General features: G+C 45.2%; 1 protein-coding gene across 2 annotated transcripts in view; it reads left to right on the top strand.

Moving 5' to 3' along the window:
- LOC147740923 (membrane-spanning 4-domains subfamily A member 5-like) overlaps positions 1-14,420 on the top strand; it is a 118,212-nt gene extending 103,792 nt beyond the window's left edge. For both annotated transcript variants that reach the window (XM_086952212.1, XM_086952211.1), the window contains exons 6-7: positions 8,283-8,411; positions 13,971-14,420. In XM_086952212.1, the coding sequence (XP_086808338.1) occupies positions 8,283-8,411; positions 13,971-14,123 (282 nt within the window). In that variant the 3' untranslated portion in view covers positions 14,124-14,420. The remainder of the gene's footprint in view (positions 1-8,282; positions 8,412-13,970) is intronic.
- The last annotated feature ends 1,783 nt before the right edge of the window (positions 14,421-16,203 follow it).

Genomic DNA, 16,203 nt, shown 5'->3' with positions numbered 1-16,203 from the left:
AAGGCAGCACCACAATCAACAGAGCAAGGCAGCACCACAATCAACAGGGCAAGGCAACACCACAATCAGCAGGGCAAGGCAGCACCACAATCAACAGGGCAAGGCAGCACCACAATCAACAGAGCAAGGCAGCTCCACAATCAACAGGGCTAGGCAGCAACACAATCAACAGGGGAAGGCAGCACCACAATCAACAGAGCAAGGCAACACCACAATCAAAAGATCAACAGAGCAAGGCAGCACCACAATCAACAGGGCAAGGCAGGACCACAATCAACAGATCAACAGAACAAATCAGCACCACAATCAACAGGGCAAGGCAGCACCACAATCAGCAGGGCAAGGCAGCACTACGATCAACAGAGCAAGGTAGCACCAAAATCAACAGGGCAAGGCAGCACTACAATCAGCAGGGCAAGGCAGCACCACAATCATTAGGGAAAGGCAGCACCACAATCAGCAGACCTAGGCAGCACAACAATCAGCAGGGCAAGGCAGCACTACAATCAGCAGGGCAAGGCTGCACCACACTCAACAGGGCAAGGCAGCACCCCAATCAACAGGGCAAGGCAGCACCACAATCGGCAGGGCAAGGCAGCACCACAATCAGCAGACCTAGGCAGCACCACAATCAGCAGGGCAAGGCAGTACCACAATCAACAGATAAATAGAGCAAGGCAGCACCACAATCAACAGGGCAAGGCAGCACCACAATCAACAGGGCAAGGCAGCACCACAATCAACAGAGCAAGGCAACACCACAATCAACAGATCAACATAACAAGGCACGACCACAATCAAAAGAGCAAGGCAGCACCACAATCAGCAGGGCAGGGCAGCACCACAATCAACAGAGCAAGACAGCACCACAATCAACAGAGCAAGGCAGCACCACAATCAACATGACAAGGCAGCCCCACAATCAACAGAGCAAGGCAGCACCACAGTCAACAGAACAACAGAGCAAGGCAGCACCACAATCAACAGGGCAAGGCAGCAGCACAATCAACAGAGCAAGGCAGCACCACAATCAAAAGAGCAAGGCAGCACCACAATCAACAGAGCAAGGCAGCACCACAAGCAGCAGGGCAAGGCAGCACCACAATCAACAGAGCAAGGCAGCGCTACAATCAAAAGAGCAAGGCAGCACCACAATCAACAGAGCAAGGCAGCACCACAATCAGCAGGGCAAGGCAGCACCACAATCAGCAGGGCACAGCAGCACCACAATCAACAGAGCAAGGCAGCACCACAATCAACAGTGCAAGGCAGCACCACAATCAACAGAGGAAGGCAGCAACAGATCAACAGAACAAATCAGCACCACAATCAACAGGGCAATGCAGCACCACAATCAACAGAGCAAGGCAGCACCACAATCAGCAGGGCAAGGCATCACCACAATCAACAGAGCAAGGCAGCACCACAATCAACAGGGCAATACAGCACCACAATCAGCAGACCTAGGCAGCACCACAATCAGCAGGGCAAGGCAACACCACAATCAGCAGGGCACAGCAGCACCACAATCAACAGAGCAAGACAGCACCACAATCAACAGTGCAAGGCAGCACCACAATCAACAGAGGAAGGCAGCACCACAATCGTTAGGACTGGCATATTTGTGCTGGACTTACTAGTGCTTTTCTTGCTGCCACAGGTGTGCCCTCGTCATGTGGAAGGGTCACTTCAGTCTATAGGCTACGAAGGACCAATCAGCCATAAGGGGAAGTTTGCATACTTGGAGATCTTAGCTTGTCTTGTTCCCCTCAGATGCCTTATACCCTGACCAGAAGATCCCGTGCATCAGGCTGACCTCATCAGTGCCATCCATGAGCCCCCCCGCAGTCAGGGTGAAGGCACAATCTATACTGCCCTATCTAACTAAAACTCACTCAAGCAAAGCTGTCATACTGTCTTCGGTGTGACAGTTCAGAATTTGTGGTGTTCTCCAGTATGAGCTAGGACTTTCATGATTCTGAGCACTATCATGATCCCTTCTTTGAGCTTCTTCACACCTACCTTTCACCATTGCTCTGCAGAACACCACTAGGAAGAGCGAAAAAAATACAGGAGTGAATTACTTTGCTCTCTTTTTGTCAGGCCTGTTCTCCATGTTCTGGGGGACTTGAAGGTACTGGGTAGTCCTTGTGGCAGGTATTGTCAGATATCTCTGGATCTATGAACACTGACTCCCGCTGCACAGATAAAGTATGCTATTTACTTTGACTCATGGGGGGTAGTCACATTGAAAAGTCTTGGGGCCCATGTATGACCATTTCCTTTTGCGACTCGCAATTTGTGAATTTTAGCGACTCACAAAATGTACTAATGTATCTCAGACACATTTAGCGATTGCCAATGGGGTCGCAAATGATCTACTTCATCAATACTCATGAGGAAAGTCTCAATTTGCAACCCATTGGGAATTCGCAATAACACAGGGGACAGCAGACACCCATGTCTGATCGATTCTATTCTGTGGTTTTTGTTTAGCACGTGGCTGCCCTTAGGCTTCCCAGCACTTTTGCAACTACCATTTACTGGCCTGGGTATAATACTATTCCCCAACGTCTGTTTGCTTTTTAAATAAAGCAACTTTATTATTTTTTTAACTGCAGCCTGTTTTCTTTTAGAGAAAAACGTGATGCGTTTCAAAGACAAAAAATAAACGTTTCAGTTTTATTTTTTAAGAGTAAGCAGTGGGTGAATGTTTTGCCATTGTGCAACATTCAGTCCATCATCTTGTGTGTTTGGCTGTTTACCCTATGTGGGAAGGGTATTCCCAGACGTGGGTCCGGTGCTCACTAAGCCAATGAAGTCAAGGTATCCTGCATGAAGGTGGGTGAAAGCCAGAATCCGGTTCTAGGATGCTTGATTCCGGTCTAGGGAAGACATGGCTTGGCAGTTTGGGCTGAACTGTTCCCATGAGGCACAGGGTCAAGACTGATTTGCATGTGGCCATGTCTGAACTGGGGTGGCTTGGTGAGCAAAATAACGATGGATTAAACCCAGATCTGTGACTGGGGGTGAATGTTTTGCCATTGTGCAACATTCCGTCCATCATCTTGTGTGTTTTGCAATTTGTGTGGGATGACATTTGTGACCAGTAATTCTGTGTTCTCAAAGAGAAGCTAAAATCTGATCCCAAATTATGTAGCTTTGATCCAGACAAGAAGTCTATTTTAATTACTGATGCTAGTTTGAAGGGGCTTGGAGTAGTACTTGTGCAGAAAGATCACTCTCAAGAAAATGTCATACTGTTTTTGTCCCAGAGTTTTAGAGGTCCAGAACTGCGTTACTCAGTGGTGGAGCGAGAATCTCTGGCCATATACTGGTCAATAAAGAAACTAAAGAATTTTCTATGGGGTGGTATATTTGAGGTCAGGACTGACCATAAACCATTGTGTGAGATTTGTAAGAAGAAAGGAATAGATGCAGTGCCGAGTAGGATTACAAAATGGGTTGTAGACTTGCAAGATTACAACTTTAATATCAAATATTTACCTGGAGTAGAAAACAAAGTGGCTGATGCTTTATCTCGCCTTGTTCTAAATGATGAGGTTGATGATGATGGTGGATTTGAGCAAAATTAGGAAATGGTTTATGCTTTTGATGAGAATGTAATTGACAAAGTCCGGCTCCCCCTCAGATCACATTCCCGCAAGAGAGGTTCCATCCTTGGTTGAGCTGCTTGGTCCCATGATCCAATCTCTTGTTAATCTCTCCCTCACAGAGGGTCTGGTGCCGCAGGAGTGGAAGGCGACCCAGGTAAAACCTATTCGCAAGAGTTCCAATATTCCCTGGACCGAATTGTCGAATCTCCGGCCCATTTCTCTTCTTCCGTATCTGAGCAAGCTAATGGAGAAGCATGTTAACATCCATCTGTCGAAATTTATCGAACAAACTGGAGGTTTAGATCATTCCCAGTCCGGTTTCAGGCCCAACTATAGCACCGAATCTGCACTTCTTTCTGTGACTGATAACATCAGAATGCCCCTGGATAAAGGGCATTCTATGATTCTGGTGCTGTTGGACCTGTCCGTGGCGTTCAACACGATTTCCCATGATATCATGCTCAGACGTTTGGAAGAGGTAGGGCTTGGGGGCTCGGCACTGTCATGGATGAGAAGCTTTCTATCTGGCCGCACGCAGAGTGTTAACGTTGGCTCGTTTCGTTCTGCACCTCTGGAGCTGACTAACGGGGTTCCCCAGGGCTCTTGCCTGAGCCCTACACTTTTCAACATTTACGTTGCCCCCCTCGCCAGTCTCATGAGGTCATACGGGTTTATTCCTGTGTCGTATGCTGACGACATGCAGCTTCTTTTTACATTCAGTACGTTAACTATGGCAGTTCAACAGGCCTCCTCTGATGGCATGCGAGCTGTATCTCAGTGGATGGCTTCTAACTTCTTGCAGTGTAATGTTGGGAAAACGGAGGTGATGCTTTTTGGGGAGGCCCCGCTGCTATGGATGTCGGATTGATGGCCATCAGATCTGGACCCCGTCCCTGTTCCTAAGCAGGTAGTGAAGAACTTAGGTATCCGATTATACCAAGGCCTAACTTTAAAAGAGCAAGTTAATCACATAGCTGGCTCTTGTTTTCATGTCATTGGATTTCCCCCGAAGAGTGTTCCCACTACTTCCGGACTTTACCCGGAAAACATTGGTCCAGGCTTTAGTGCTTAGTCGCCTGGACTATTGCAATGGGCTACTGATTTCGGCTAATGACACCTCACTTGGCAGACTTCAAGTAGTCCAAAATACAGCAGCAAGGCTAGTCCAGAATGCACCTCCCAGATCACCATTGCGCCCTCTTTTGGAAAAGCTCCACTGGCTGCCTATCCGCCAACGGATTAAATTAAAAACATACTTTGTCATTCACAAAGCTCTCCAAAACATGGGCCCCCCTTATCTGGCGGAGAAGTTTATCCCCTATGTTCCAGTATGTGTTCTCCGTTCCAGTAACAAATTTCTTCTCCAAGTTCCCCCCATTAGGAGGGCAAGATTGGGAGGAAATGCTCTTTCTTACCTTGGCCCTCGCCTTTGGAATGAACTTCCTGCCACCCTCAGGTCATGTACAGAACAAATTATATTTAGGAAATTGTTAAAAACTTTTTTGTTTCAAACTCAGTGAACATTCTAGGACCATCAACTCTCCACTTCTGTTGTTCTGAGCGCAGAGATACTCCTTCTGGAGTCTATTCTAGCGCTATATAAACCCATACATAAAAGTCAAATGGGAGAAAGCTTTACACAAAGATGTTGAGTTAAGGAAAGTTTTACATAATGTCAATATTGGTTGGGGGCTCAAACCCAAGAGGATGAAAATCGAGAAATTTGGCATGTTAGAGACCAGTTATCTGAACAAAATGGTTTGCTTTTCAGGGGTTTGAGATTGATACCTCCTAGCTCAATCAGGGAAGAACTCTTTTCTCTTGCACATGTGGCACATCTAGGTATTTCTAAGACAAAAGAGAGGCTCAGATTGTCTTATTGATGGCCAGGCATGGATGTACAGGTAGAGCGCAAGATTAGAGACTGTGTGGAATGTGCTTTGAGCGAAAGGGTAGCCAAACCTAAAGTACAACCCATGATCATTAGGGATCGATCTGATGGACCTTGGAAAGAGGTTGGACTAGATATCCTTGGTCCCATACATTCTTCTGGTACTGAGTGGTATGTTTTTGTGTTAGTTGATTTCTTCTCGAGATGGCCAGAAATAGCTTTTTCAAGAGGGATCGAGACTAAACATGTTAACTCTTAACAACATACTGGGTCCAGTTGGATTCATTTGAAAAACCTTAGCTCTGCTCTGGATAGGTGTGGCTCAAACTTCATCAAAGGAGCAAGTGTAAATCATTAAGAAGTACACAGTCACACATTCACCTTCCCGAATTGTGTAGAGCCCTGAGAATAATATTCACTAGTGACCAGAAGCTCCTTCTTCTGTCTCCACTGACAAAACCACTTCCATAGTTCAGCTATTCAGCATCCAAAAACATCCACCCTCACCTAATCCTCAACTTTACTAAATCACTCAATATCACCTTGGTTATGAAACAGCAAGAATAGGAGGAAAGTCTTTGGTTTCCACATTTTGCTACCCTGAACTGTCATAAACTCTATTGCAGGAATATTAAGTTTTTTTGTGAAAGACCTATTGTCAGCTTACAGTATGCTTAGAGCATGCCCATTGCTTACCACCTGCTGACTTTGCTGTCACTCTCATTTGTTTGCTCTCTGTTCATTGCCTTCCTCTACTGTGTTGGCCCCATAGTGCGGGTCGGACTGGGACAGAAAATAGGCTCAGGCAACAAAATAAAAGGGGTCCCCATTAGTGAATTATTAGCTAAAACCGTGGAACATGTTTGCAAATTGGGGTAGGTTGGAAGTTGTAAAGACTCGCTGAGTAAATGTTTTGAAAGGTATAGAAGACTGCATGGGTTTGAGCTACTGAAGGCAAAGTTCATCTCAATATCAGGGAAACCAACAGTAAAAACCGTCCCGGCTGAGCATAAAACAGGTCCTCAAGCAGCAACAAAGCGTCCCCCACACTGACCAGTCAGACCAGCCCATTGGGCAGTGCCCCGTTGCCTTATGGGAAGTTTGAACCTGCCTATAACCTCATTGCTCCCCTAGAGAATGCTTGTGTACTTCCACTGCTTACTTTTCTTTTTAGTTACGCTAAGTTTTCTTTTTGAGTAATCACTCAACAATACTAAATGTGGTTTTAAGCTGTCTTTCTTATGAATTTCTCTTCTCCCTTCTTTGCTCCATGCCGCTCTCTTGCTGCTGTGCTTCTCTGCTCCCCTCTGTGTTGTGCTTGCCGTTGAGTACTTCACCCTCTGCATTGATTTCTTTCTTGTATGCTTCTCCCTCAAAGGCTGCTTTTAACCTTTCCACCCTCCTGCCCTGGATGCTAAACCCCGACCCTCCTGCAGTCGGATGCTGCCCTCACCCACCCTCCTGGTTGCTGCATCCACCCACCCTCCCAGCAGCTCCCGGATGCTGCCCCCTCCCTCTTGTAGCCCCCCACCCCTCGCTTGTTGAGCTCCTGTTTGTTGTCCCCAGGCCTCCCACTCCAGTTTGTTGCCCACCTCATCCTCTCACTACCTGTTGCTGCCCCTCCCCCTACCCACCTGCTCTGGTTGTTGTTCCTCCCACTCTCCAACTCCAGGTTGCTGAAACCCCCACCCTCCCGGTCCCAGTTGCTGAAAGCTCCTGGTTTCTAAACCTCCCCACCCTCCCACTTCGGGTTGCTCAACTCCTCCACCCTCCCATTCCCAGTTGCTGAAATCTCCCCCACATGCCTCTCTTGCTTTGCCTGCTTCCTGTGTGTGTCTCAGCTTGTCAATCTTGTGTTTGTCCCTCCCATGAAGCACACCCTCTTTACCATCACCTTTGATTGGCTATGCTTCCACTGCCTGCTTTTCAAGCACTCTATTTTTGTCTTTGGGGTTAAGCACTCCATAGGATATGTTTTCCAGGTGTCTCCCTTCTGTAATTCTCACCCTCTGCACTCCGTGTTGCTGTCTACGGCCCATTTGCTTCTCCTTGTCTCCCCATGTTGTGGTCTCCCTTGTGTACTCCCCTCCATCCACCCTGCCCCCCTGCCAGTTACTGTGTTGTCTGTGTGCTTCTGTCCTCCCAATTCATGATTTTCCAAAGTGTTATAAAATTGTATGCTGAGATTAGGCAAATGTGTGTTCTGCAGACATACATTAAATTAATCTTACCTAGAATCTTGGCAAATTTATGGTGTCCGGAAGACTGGCATACCAAAAGAAACAATGCTTCCTTTAGTTTCTTTAAAAAAACAATAACATTGTTGTAGTTTAGTTTACAATTGTTGCAATTTCAGTTTGTGTAGTTTGGCAAATATTTATTTTTGTACAGAATTATGGAGCAGTAATTTGCTGGAGGCAACCAAACAAGTCCTAAATTGAATGACCACAAACGCTTCTGAGTTGATTGTCTACTTTTGACTAATACCTCAAATGTGGGAAGAGGAGGCTGTCATTGGCAGGCCATGCTTATGGAAAGAGGAATCCATGGAATGTTTTAATACCAGGATTCATACTAGGAAATGCATTACATTATTATAAACATCAGTAGTATCAGGGGAAGCAATAGAATTGAGAAAGTGAGGGTTAATCTGTACTTCATAGAGCAGCTGAGGAATCAAGAGTAACCAGGTAGGCGGTGCCAAGAGGGTCTTGGAGGCTCTCTGTGGCAGTGAAATTATGTTTACTTTTTCTGTTTCTGATCTTCTCTTACAGGTTTTAGAGATTGGGAGTCTGCTCTTTCTTCTCACGCTTGCGCTGTTGGAGTTTTGCATCTCGATTGCCACCTCAGTCTTCACTGGCAAGTGGTTGTGTGGGGAGCCATCATCCTCGCGTGACGTTCAGGTAATAATCTGCTAGGGTCTGACATCCCACTGTGTGATATGAACGTCACCTTCTGACATATGTTAGCTGGTATTATGTTTCTCTTTATCCCGCCACAGTGAGACGGTTGAGCATGAACCCTCGTTTCGGGGTTCCTTAAATGTTGCCATGTATGTGTTCTTGAATGTGGACCCTAGGGTTGAGTTGGAGTCACTGGCACCTTGTCTTGGGGCTAATATGCTCAAGGGTTTGGGGGTTCTCTTGTACATCATAAATGTAGATCTAGGCATCCTCATCACGTGTGGGTTGTTCATTGTAAACCTAGAGACTTGTCAGGAGGTTCTAGCAGTGTAGCACAGCTACTCATATACCCAGGAGACAGACTGGAGACTGGTTCTTCTATCCAGAAGGAGGTATCCTCTGTGACCGAGCGCACATCTTTCGGAGGGACACAAGTGGAGTGATGATGGAAGAAGGAGACAGCAGACTACCTAGCCAGATCTGCAAATCAACCCCAGCAATCATTGAGGTGAGAGAGGTCGCTGCCAGACCACCCTCACATCCTGTTCAGTGTACACCTAGAGCTGGGATTTCCTTTCCCTATTACCTCTTCAAGCAGTGTTTCCTCCACATGTGCTCTAGATCAACGAGAAACATATCCCTTTGTACACTTGTACCAGCACCAAAAAAAAATGGCTCCAATTAATAGGAAAAAAACAGCGGTCATGACAATCTTTCATATGTTTATTTAGAGACGTACCTGTGACTTTTCCGGTTTATCCTTTCTGATCCGTTTCCAACTTCCCATCCATATCACTGGTGCTCATGCATTAATAGAAAAGTGTTTGTAAAGTGTAAAGTGTCTTTTTATAGTAACTTTGGATACTAAAATATTCAGAGAGCCAAAAGAGAACTAAACTACTACAGTGAGTCTAGCTGAGTGTGGACGAACCCCCTATTCTACATCGATTCTTGCTTCAAATTCAATCCTCTATTTAAAGGAATGTTTGAATAGTTCATGTCAAAACCCCTTTCAGAGGGCCAAAAGACACACAGGAGCTACTGAGCCCAACTGTGATGGTTGATGCGTTTTCCTCCTCATGGCGTGACCTACTATAGACCTGAGCATCTGTACCAAGTAATCCATCTGCACTTGAATCTCAGTGGTAGCAGTGGACAAGCAGTCAAAGGTACCCAAGAGAGGGAAGTGTAGATATAGGTATGTGAACACGACTCATAACTCAAAGTGCAAACTGTACCAACAAGAAATCAATGTCCAGTGAAATACTTGCTATTATAAGGAAAATAAGTATTTTTTCTAACTCTACACATGCAAAGGGAATAACATAATTTAGAAGCAACAACACAATCCCCTTGAGGTAGGGGCTTCTGTAGTTGTCAGGCAAATCCCTGTTCCTCCTTCTTCCTTGTAACATGTTTTTTGTTATTCCCCATTCACTGGTGGTCGCATCCGGGGAATGTTCACTAAAAGGCCAAACTTTAGAGTTCCCCTTTGACTCTTCAGGAATTAGTCAAAAGTGTGTATGGTGCTGCTGCAGAGGGTTCAGCTTTGTAGAGGGTGCCCTCAGAGTGAGCACCCATAAGTTCTGATCCTGCTTTGAGAAGTCTGGCTGCTCACGGCCCAACGCTCCAGCACCCAGCGGCACAGGCTCTCTCTCCTGAGTGCTGCTGCCAGAATTCTCCAGCTCTCTGAGCAGTTTCCAGCATGCGGTAAGTCAACCTTCCCCAGCGAAGGTAGGAGCGCGGGGTTCCTTTTTTCAGCAGTGTACTGGAGCCTAGCAAGTGTGCGGCGTCATCCACAGTGTCCTTTGCAGTCTTCGGGGGTCCATCAGGGCCAGTTTTTTCTCTGCGTGGGGTCGGTCTGAAGAACACATTCTCAGTCTTTTCCTCGGACGGCATCCCAAAACGTAATTGGTACCAGCAGCCTCTCCTGGCTTACAGGGTTGCTATGGTACCTTACAGCACGGGTGCAGACTCCGCTTGTGCAATCCCTTCCATCACAGCGATTTAAAGTCCCACGTGCTCACACTAGCAACTTTACCGGAGGCCCCTCCTGGCATATTGGGGTATCACAGTGCCGTGGTACGGGTTTGGAAAGTCCTGCACAGCGCTATCTTGCAGTTCAGTCTACGATGGCCCTCTCCTGACATACTGGGTTGCCGAGCCAACACTCCTGCACACAGGCTACAACTTGATCGGTGCACAGCCGAAACCTCACGTCGCACAGGGAGTTCTCTCTGTAGGTCTCCCCACTGAACTTGTTCCCTCCAATGTTCTCCTCGTCCTCACAGGACACACTGGTCTTGGCAAGCAGGCAGGAAATGGTGCTCCAGGGCAGGTGGTCTTGGTTCTTCTGGATGATGTCCTCTCACTCAGCAGGAACAGTAGAAGGCCTTTGCTCCCAGTCCTGGTCATAGGCAGAAGCCGTACAGAGCTTCCCCTTCTCACACAGCCCGTCTGGCTCCTTGGCACATGACACATTTTGAAGTGTTCCCTTCTCTGTTTCTTCTTTCCCTTGTCTGTCACAGCAGACAAGATTCCAAAGCTGGTTGGCCCACAGCACAATTTGTGGGAGTTAGCAGAGTTCACACCTGGATTTCAGTCACTGTGATATGTGCACCAAAGGGTTAATACCAGGCTCCCAGCCCTACTCTTTATGATCCCCTTTTCAGCCCAGTCACCTTTCCTGAAATGCGGCTGGCCCTTTCATTGTGATTTATCACTGAATCAAAGAGCAACCTTTTGAAGTGTAACGGGGGAGTCACTTCCTCCCTTTCTCCAGTGTGTGTCCCACTCAGCTCACAGGAATGCAGCAATACACAAATGTGCCTGTGGGGATTCATTTACTACTCATGTCTTCACCCGGATGGCCTGGGCTTTCCAAAATGAAACTCAGGGTCCTCCATGTAATGTACCAATGTAGTCACACTTGCACTCAATGTACATGCACAGCACACTTGCATTCCAATACTGTTACCTCCATGCATTGTGCCTCTAGAAACACACACACATTCAAACCAACTGCACTGCTCAGTACTGTAGCCTTTTTGTACTGTACCAGGGTGTAATATGTACCAGCACACACACCCACCATGTTCATGCTCCAGAAAACTTCACTCATGTATTGTACTTTACGCATGCACACATATACCCAGCACATGCTTTCATTGCACACACATGTCACAGCACATCTTTCATGTCATGTATTCCTCGCAGGCCTACATACACTCAGCACATGCTCCAATCTCACATGTACTACACAATACTGCTCTATCCCTGTCCTGTACCCTTCCTAGGCACACATACATCCAGCACAGAGCCACTACTCCTGCGCTGCACAGCACTCCCCATCTAGCTTATGTAGGCCAAGGGTGAGCTAAGCACACAGCAGCTGAACCTTTTATAAAGATGAGTGAACCTAAAAGCCTCACTCCAGGGACACCGGGTGAAAAGATCCTATTCACTACTATTTCTCACTACACAATATGCTGCCACCACTGTGCTTGTGGTGCTTAGCTCTTGGTGAAGGTGGTAGCCGTCCACCACTATGATGGTTTCCTACTGGTTCAACAAGACCCTAATCCGTGAGATAGGCCTATGTCATGGCACATTGACATAATCCGTGTTTGCTTATAGCAAAGTGTCAGCACAGGGTTCCAGACAACAGTTGGACACTTATGGCAGGGGTACGTGTCTTTAACCACGGAGTGTACTTTTCCGTTCCAAAAGCTCAGTTCTGAGGAGTTTCCACAATCGAAGGTAGTTTTGGTCTAGTCTCCAGGCAAGGGTCCCTAGTGAATCCTTTCAGAGTTTTGTGGTTCCCTGGCAATCCCGGTGATAGACCATTTGAAGAGGCCTTGGCAAATGTAGTTGAACAAATGTTCCTGGCAGAGATAGAATGTTGAGCCAATTGTGGCCTTTAAAGACCTTTGTTGCAGTAGGTCATGAAGAGCAATAAAGGGCATCTTGAATCTGATGCTGCGCTCCTCTGGAAACGAGTGCAGTGCTTTCAGGGCTGGCCTCCGAAGGCTCAAGCGCATTCTCCCAGCCTGAGTTTGAAGTTTTTGTAGTCTGTCGATGAGTCTTCTGATCCTATCTCATGGCCTGTATAAGTGTTTTACAGGTATTCAAAAGGTTAAGTTATAGCAGCTCGAAAGGAGGACAGTTAAAGCCTCAGCAGCCAGACTTCATCAGGACTCGGTGACAGATTAGAATAGGAGCAACCTAATAGGAAAAAAAGGACAATTTGCTTTTCTTCAATAAAACCAATTTCAAATGTGTGTGTAATAGTGCCATCCCTTCCTAAAGGAAAAGGCAGTCTCATCTGGAATTCTCAGTCCTCCGGTGAGGAATTTGCAGCATGTATTCAAAAGACCTTACTTGGGCTCCTAAATGTGAACCACCTTTGCAAGCGGACGTCACCTCCTTTCTTTCCGCTCCTCCTGGCACAGATCCAGAGTTAGCAGTGTCGTCTTTTGACAAAACATTTTTGTTCCCTCAAATTTCTCAAGTTTCTATTAAAGTGTGCAGAAATGGACCCTAAAACGACAGGTTTTAAGCAGTGATATAACTGTCCCTGGCAGTCATTGCTTTAAAGTTTCCATATCCAGTCAGGCACCTGGGAAAATCACAAGGTGAGTAATCTGTGGTTAGATAGAATCTCTACCACAATATTTGCTTTACCAAAGGTAGGCAACTTGTTCTCCATTACCTTGACATCTACATAACAACGTGTGATGTATGGGTTTACCAGATCACTCTATGTACACAAAAACTGCATCTAGGCAAGGTATTTTGTATATACAAACCTTTATCTGGTGCATTGGTTCTGTTGAAGCAAAGAAAGAGTACAGTTCCCAGAATGCAGAGGATTTTTTAATGAAAAGAAAGCATTAAATATATGGTGATGGGTGACCTGCATACTTGGGTCCTACTTGAAGCATGTTGGCATTTTTATATTCCAGCTTTAAGACTTTTTCTGTGAATCGTGTGTTGTTGTATTCCTACCTTTAAACAATATACATCCTACATACATTCTTTATTTGTTTTACTAAGTTGGCCAACAGTATTTGATTATTTGGACAGAATTACATCCATTCCATAGATCGCAGACCCGCTGTAATAGCCTGAAATCTGTGCAAACTTCACATAGTTTCTGACATCAAAAAGTAGTTCACCTATGAAATCAATCATCTCTTAGCCTGTTAGAAAGCTGAACTTAATTCCTAAAGTCTTATGCTTACATCCCTCCGTCCCTCACTAAGCCAATCACACACCAACACTTCTACAAACTCTCATTCCCTTTTGTATGTTATTTTGTAGTAATTTGGCAGTAGTGGCATAAGTACCACTTTATCAAATCTAAGAAGGGGTGGGGCTGTGGAAATAGTTGATTTCATCTTAGCTATTGGGTGTTGCTGTTGGTGCAGTAATGGTAATAGGTGGCATCAAAACATTTCCTCGAAGCAGTCTAAGAATTGTGATGTTAATGATATTGCTACTGATGTAATAGAGGGTAGTGGTCACATGTGTCTTAAGTAACAAAGTCCCTTTTTGCAGCCTCAGCGGATGGAATACAACGCTTATGCTCAAGGTTCAGACGCCCCCTCCATGCACGCTACTGGACCACCGCCAGATTACTATGCCAACCTCTCTGAAGACGGGAAGTGGCCCTCCTACGGCGCTACAGGCTTGCCACCAAAGAACAACTGAGATGTGCTGGGTTACATACCTCTGACAAACCAATGATACCTATTTCCTCATATATTAATAATTGTTTCTATTTTTCACAGACAATCATTTAAAAATAATTTTTAAGTAATACCTACAGTTGAAGTGTGGGATTTGAACCGAACTAAAGGTTACGGTTTTAAGATTATCCAGGGATTTAGGGAGGGGTTGACTAATCGTGAGAGAAAATACTCTCAAAATAATATCTTCTTCATTTAAGCAAATGTTCAATCATTTTTTTTTATTATCTAAATATTAAAATTTATTTTTCTATTTGTATATTATTTTTGTGAATTTTGTCTTATATATTTGCATTAATCTACTATTAGGGGATGTTATCCACTTGCTAACTATTTAACTTTTTAGAGTTTCTTATCAGCATCTTTCTGTGGTTTTGATTGCAGCTGTCTACTTTATCTAATCTGTTTTTTAATATGAGGATTCTGGTTAAACCTGAGCATCCATTGATGTTCATTTTAACCTGTGCTTACACTCTATGGAGAGTTGTACGGTATAAATAATGGTACAACTCCACCTGCCTAGGTACTAAAGAAGCATAGGAGGAGTGCACAGACGAAAGCCAATCGAAGTACCTGGCCCCCTTTTGATCCTTTAGCTAGAGTCTTAAAAGGGTTGTGTTAGAGTTTCAGTGCAGATATTAGTCATAGAACACAGCTGAAGGAAAAACTGGCTCTTTGCTGCCTTCTTATTCGTTTGCAGCAGCCACTACCTCACTTCTGTAAAATGCCGAGGAGCACCGGCCAAGTACTGTCTGTTTACACTTTCAGTGCATTTCTTTTGTTTGTGAGCACTTCTTTTCTTTGTTTACTGCATGTCCGTGTTTCTGCTCTGGTTTACGCTTTACTTCTTCTGCGTCAAAGGAGTCGCTTCCGGACTATGGCGTAAGATTAACGGTTCTTGTTGAATTTGCTGTTCTCAAAAGCAGCAGGCGTGGAGTGGCTATCATTTCGCCACCACATATATGACTGCCTGTTGAACGTCTGACTACTCCCCCTACATTCTAAAAAGTGTCTCATGTGATAAATTTCGAAAAAATGCCCACTTGTCTTAAAAATTAGATGCTTAGACAGATTACGCATATATTCCATATTTCTGCATCCATGTCAAACATATTTTGTCGTAGGCACCCCGCTCAATAAGACCACACTGTGATCGAGAAGGCCACTGAAATGGAAGAGTGTCCGATGCAAGAAAATGTATTCAGGTAATGAGCTCTCAGAAAGAAAAAATTAGTCCCCTCACTGGGTCCGAAATACTGTTTAAGTGTATTTTTAATAAATTGCATATCCCCAATTGAAAATTGCTAAATTAATCGGTCACTACACAGACAAGCATTTGCAATGCAGTAGGTCTCGCATTAGGTTCATTTTTAGGTATTGGTGTTGCAAATAGAAATGTTTCTTTATGTATAAGTTTGCAAGGGATCCGGAGAAAAATAAGCAAAGCAAATGCATGTCAGACAAAGTAAACTGCTGCATTTTATGGGCTCCTAAGAGGGAAGGGGAGGGGAGGAGAGAGTGGCAGAAAAGAGAGGAAGAGTGATGAGGTCAGATGGGGAGACAGTAAAGGGGCAGATAGATGGAAAAAGAGACATAAGAAAGGGTGCTAAAACTGTACAGAAGCATATTAAAGTTAAATGTGCTAAAGAGTTTTTCTTAAAACAGTGTGGATGCCACACAGCCCATGAGTGTTAAGGTGCAGGCAGGTTGGACAATGATGCATTCCTGTGATGTTGAAAAGCACACTGACAGCATATGGTTGCAGATGGTCTCCAGGTACAGTGGGGGAGTTGGGGGAAGATGGATCTTTAGATACACTAGGTGGTAGTGTTTCAGTCTCAATGGAAGTTATAGTGATATTCCCCAGAATAGAAGTGGTGCTGAAGTACATAAGGAAGAAGCAACATCCTGGGTAGAGAAAATGGGCTTGTAGTGAGATTTGCATGAGGGTGGATGTATTTTATTACAAATACCTGATTGCACTACATGCTGAGTTTATGAAACACAGACAAGAGGTCTAGTTTTACTCTAGGTGCCCTCCA

Source organism: Lissotriton vulgaris, chromosome 1_1, assembly GCF_964263255.1.
Source record: "Lissotriton vulgaris chromosome 1_1, aLisVul1.2, whole genome shotgun sequence".
Taxonomy (NCBI): Eukaryota; Metazoa; Chordata; class Amphibia; order Caudata; family Salamandridae; genus Lissotriton; species Lissotriton vulgaris.
The sequence above is the reverse complement of the archived record's forward strand: the minus strand, read 5'-3'. Positions and strand labels throughout refer to the sequence as shown.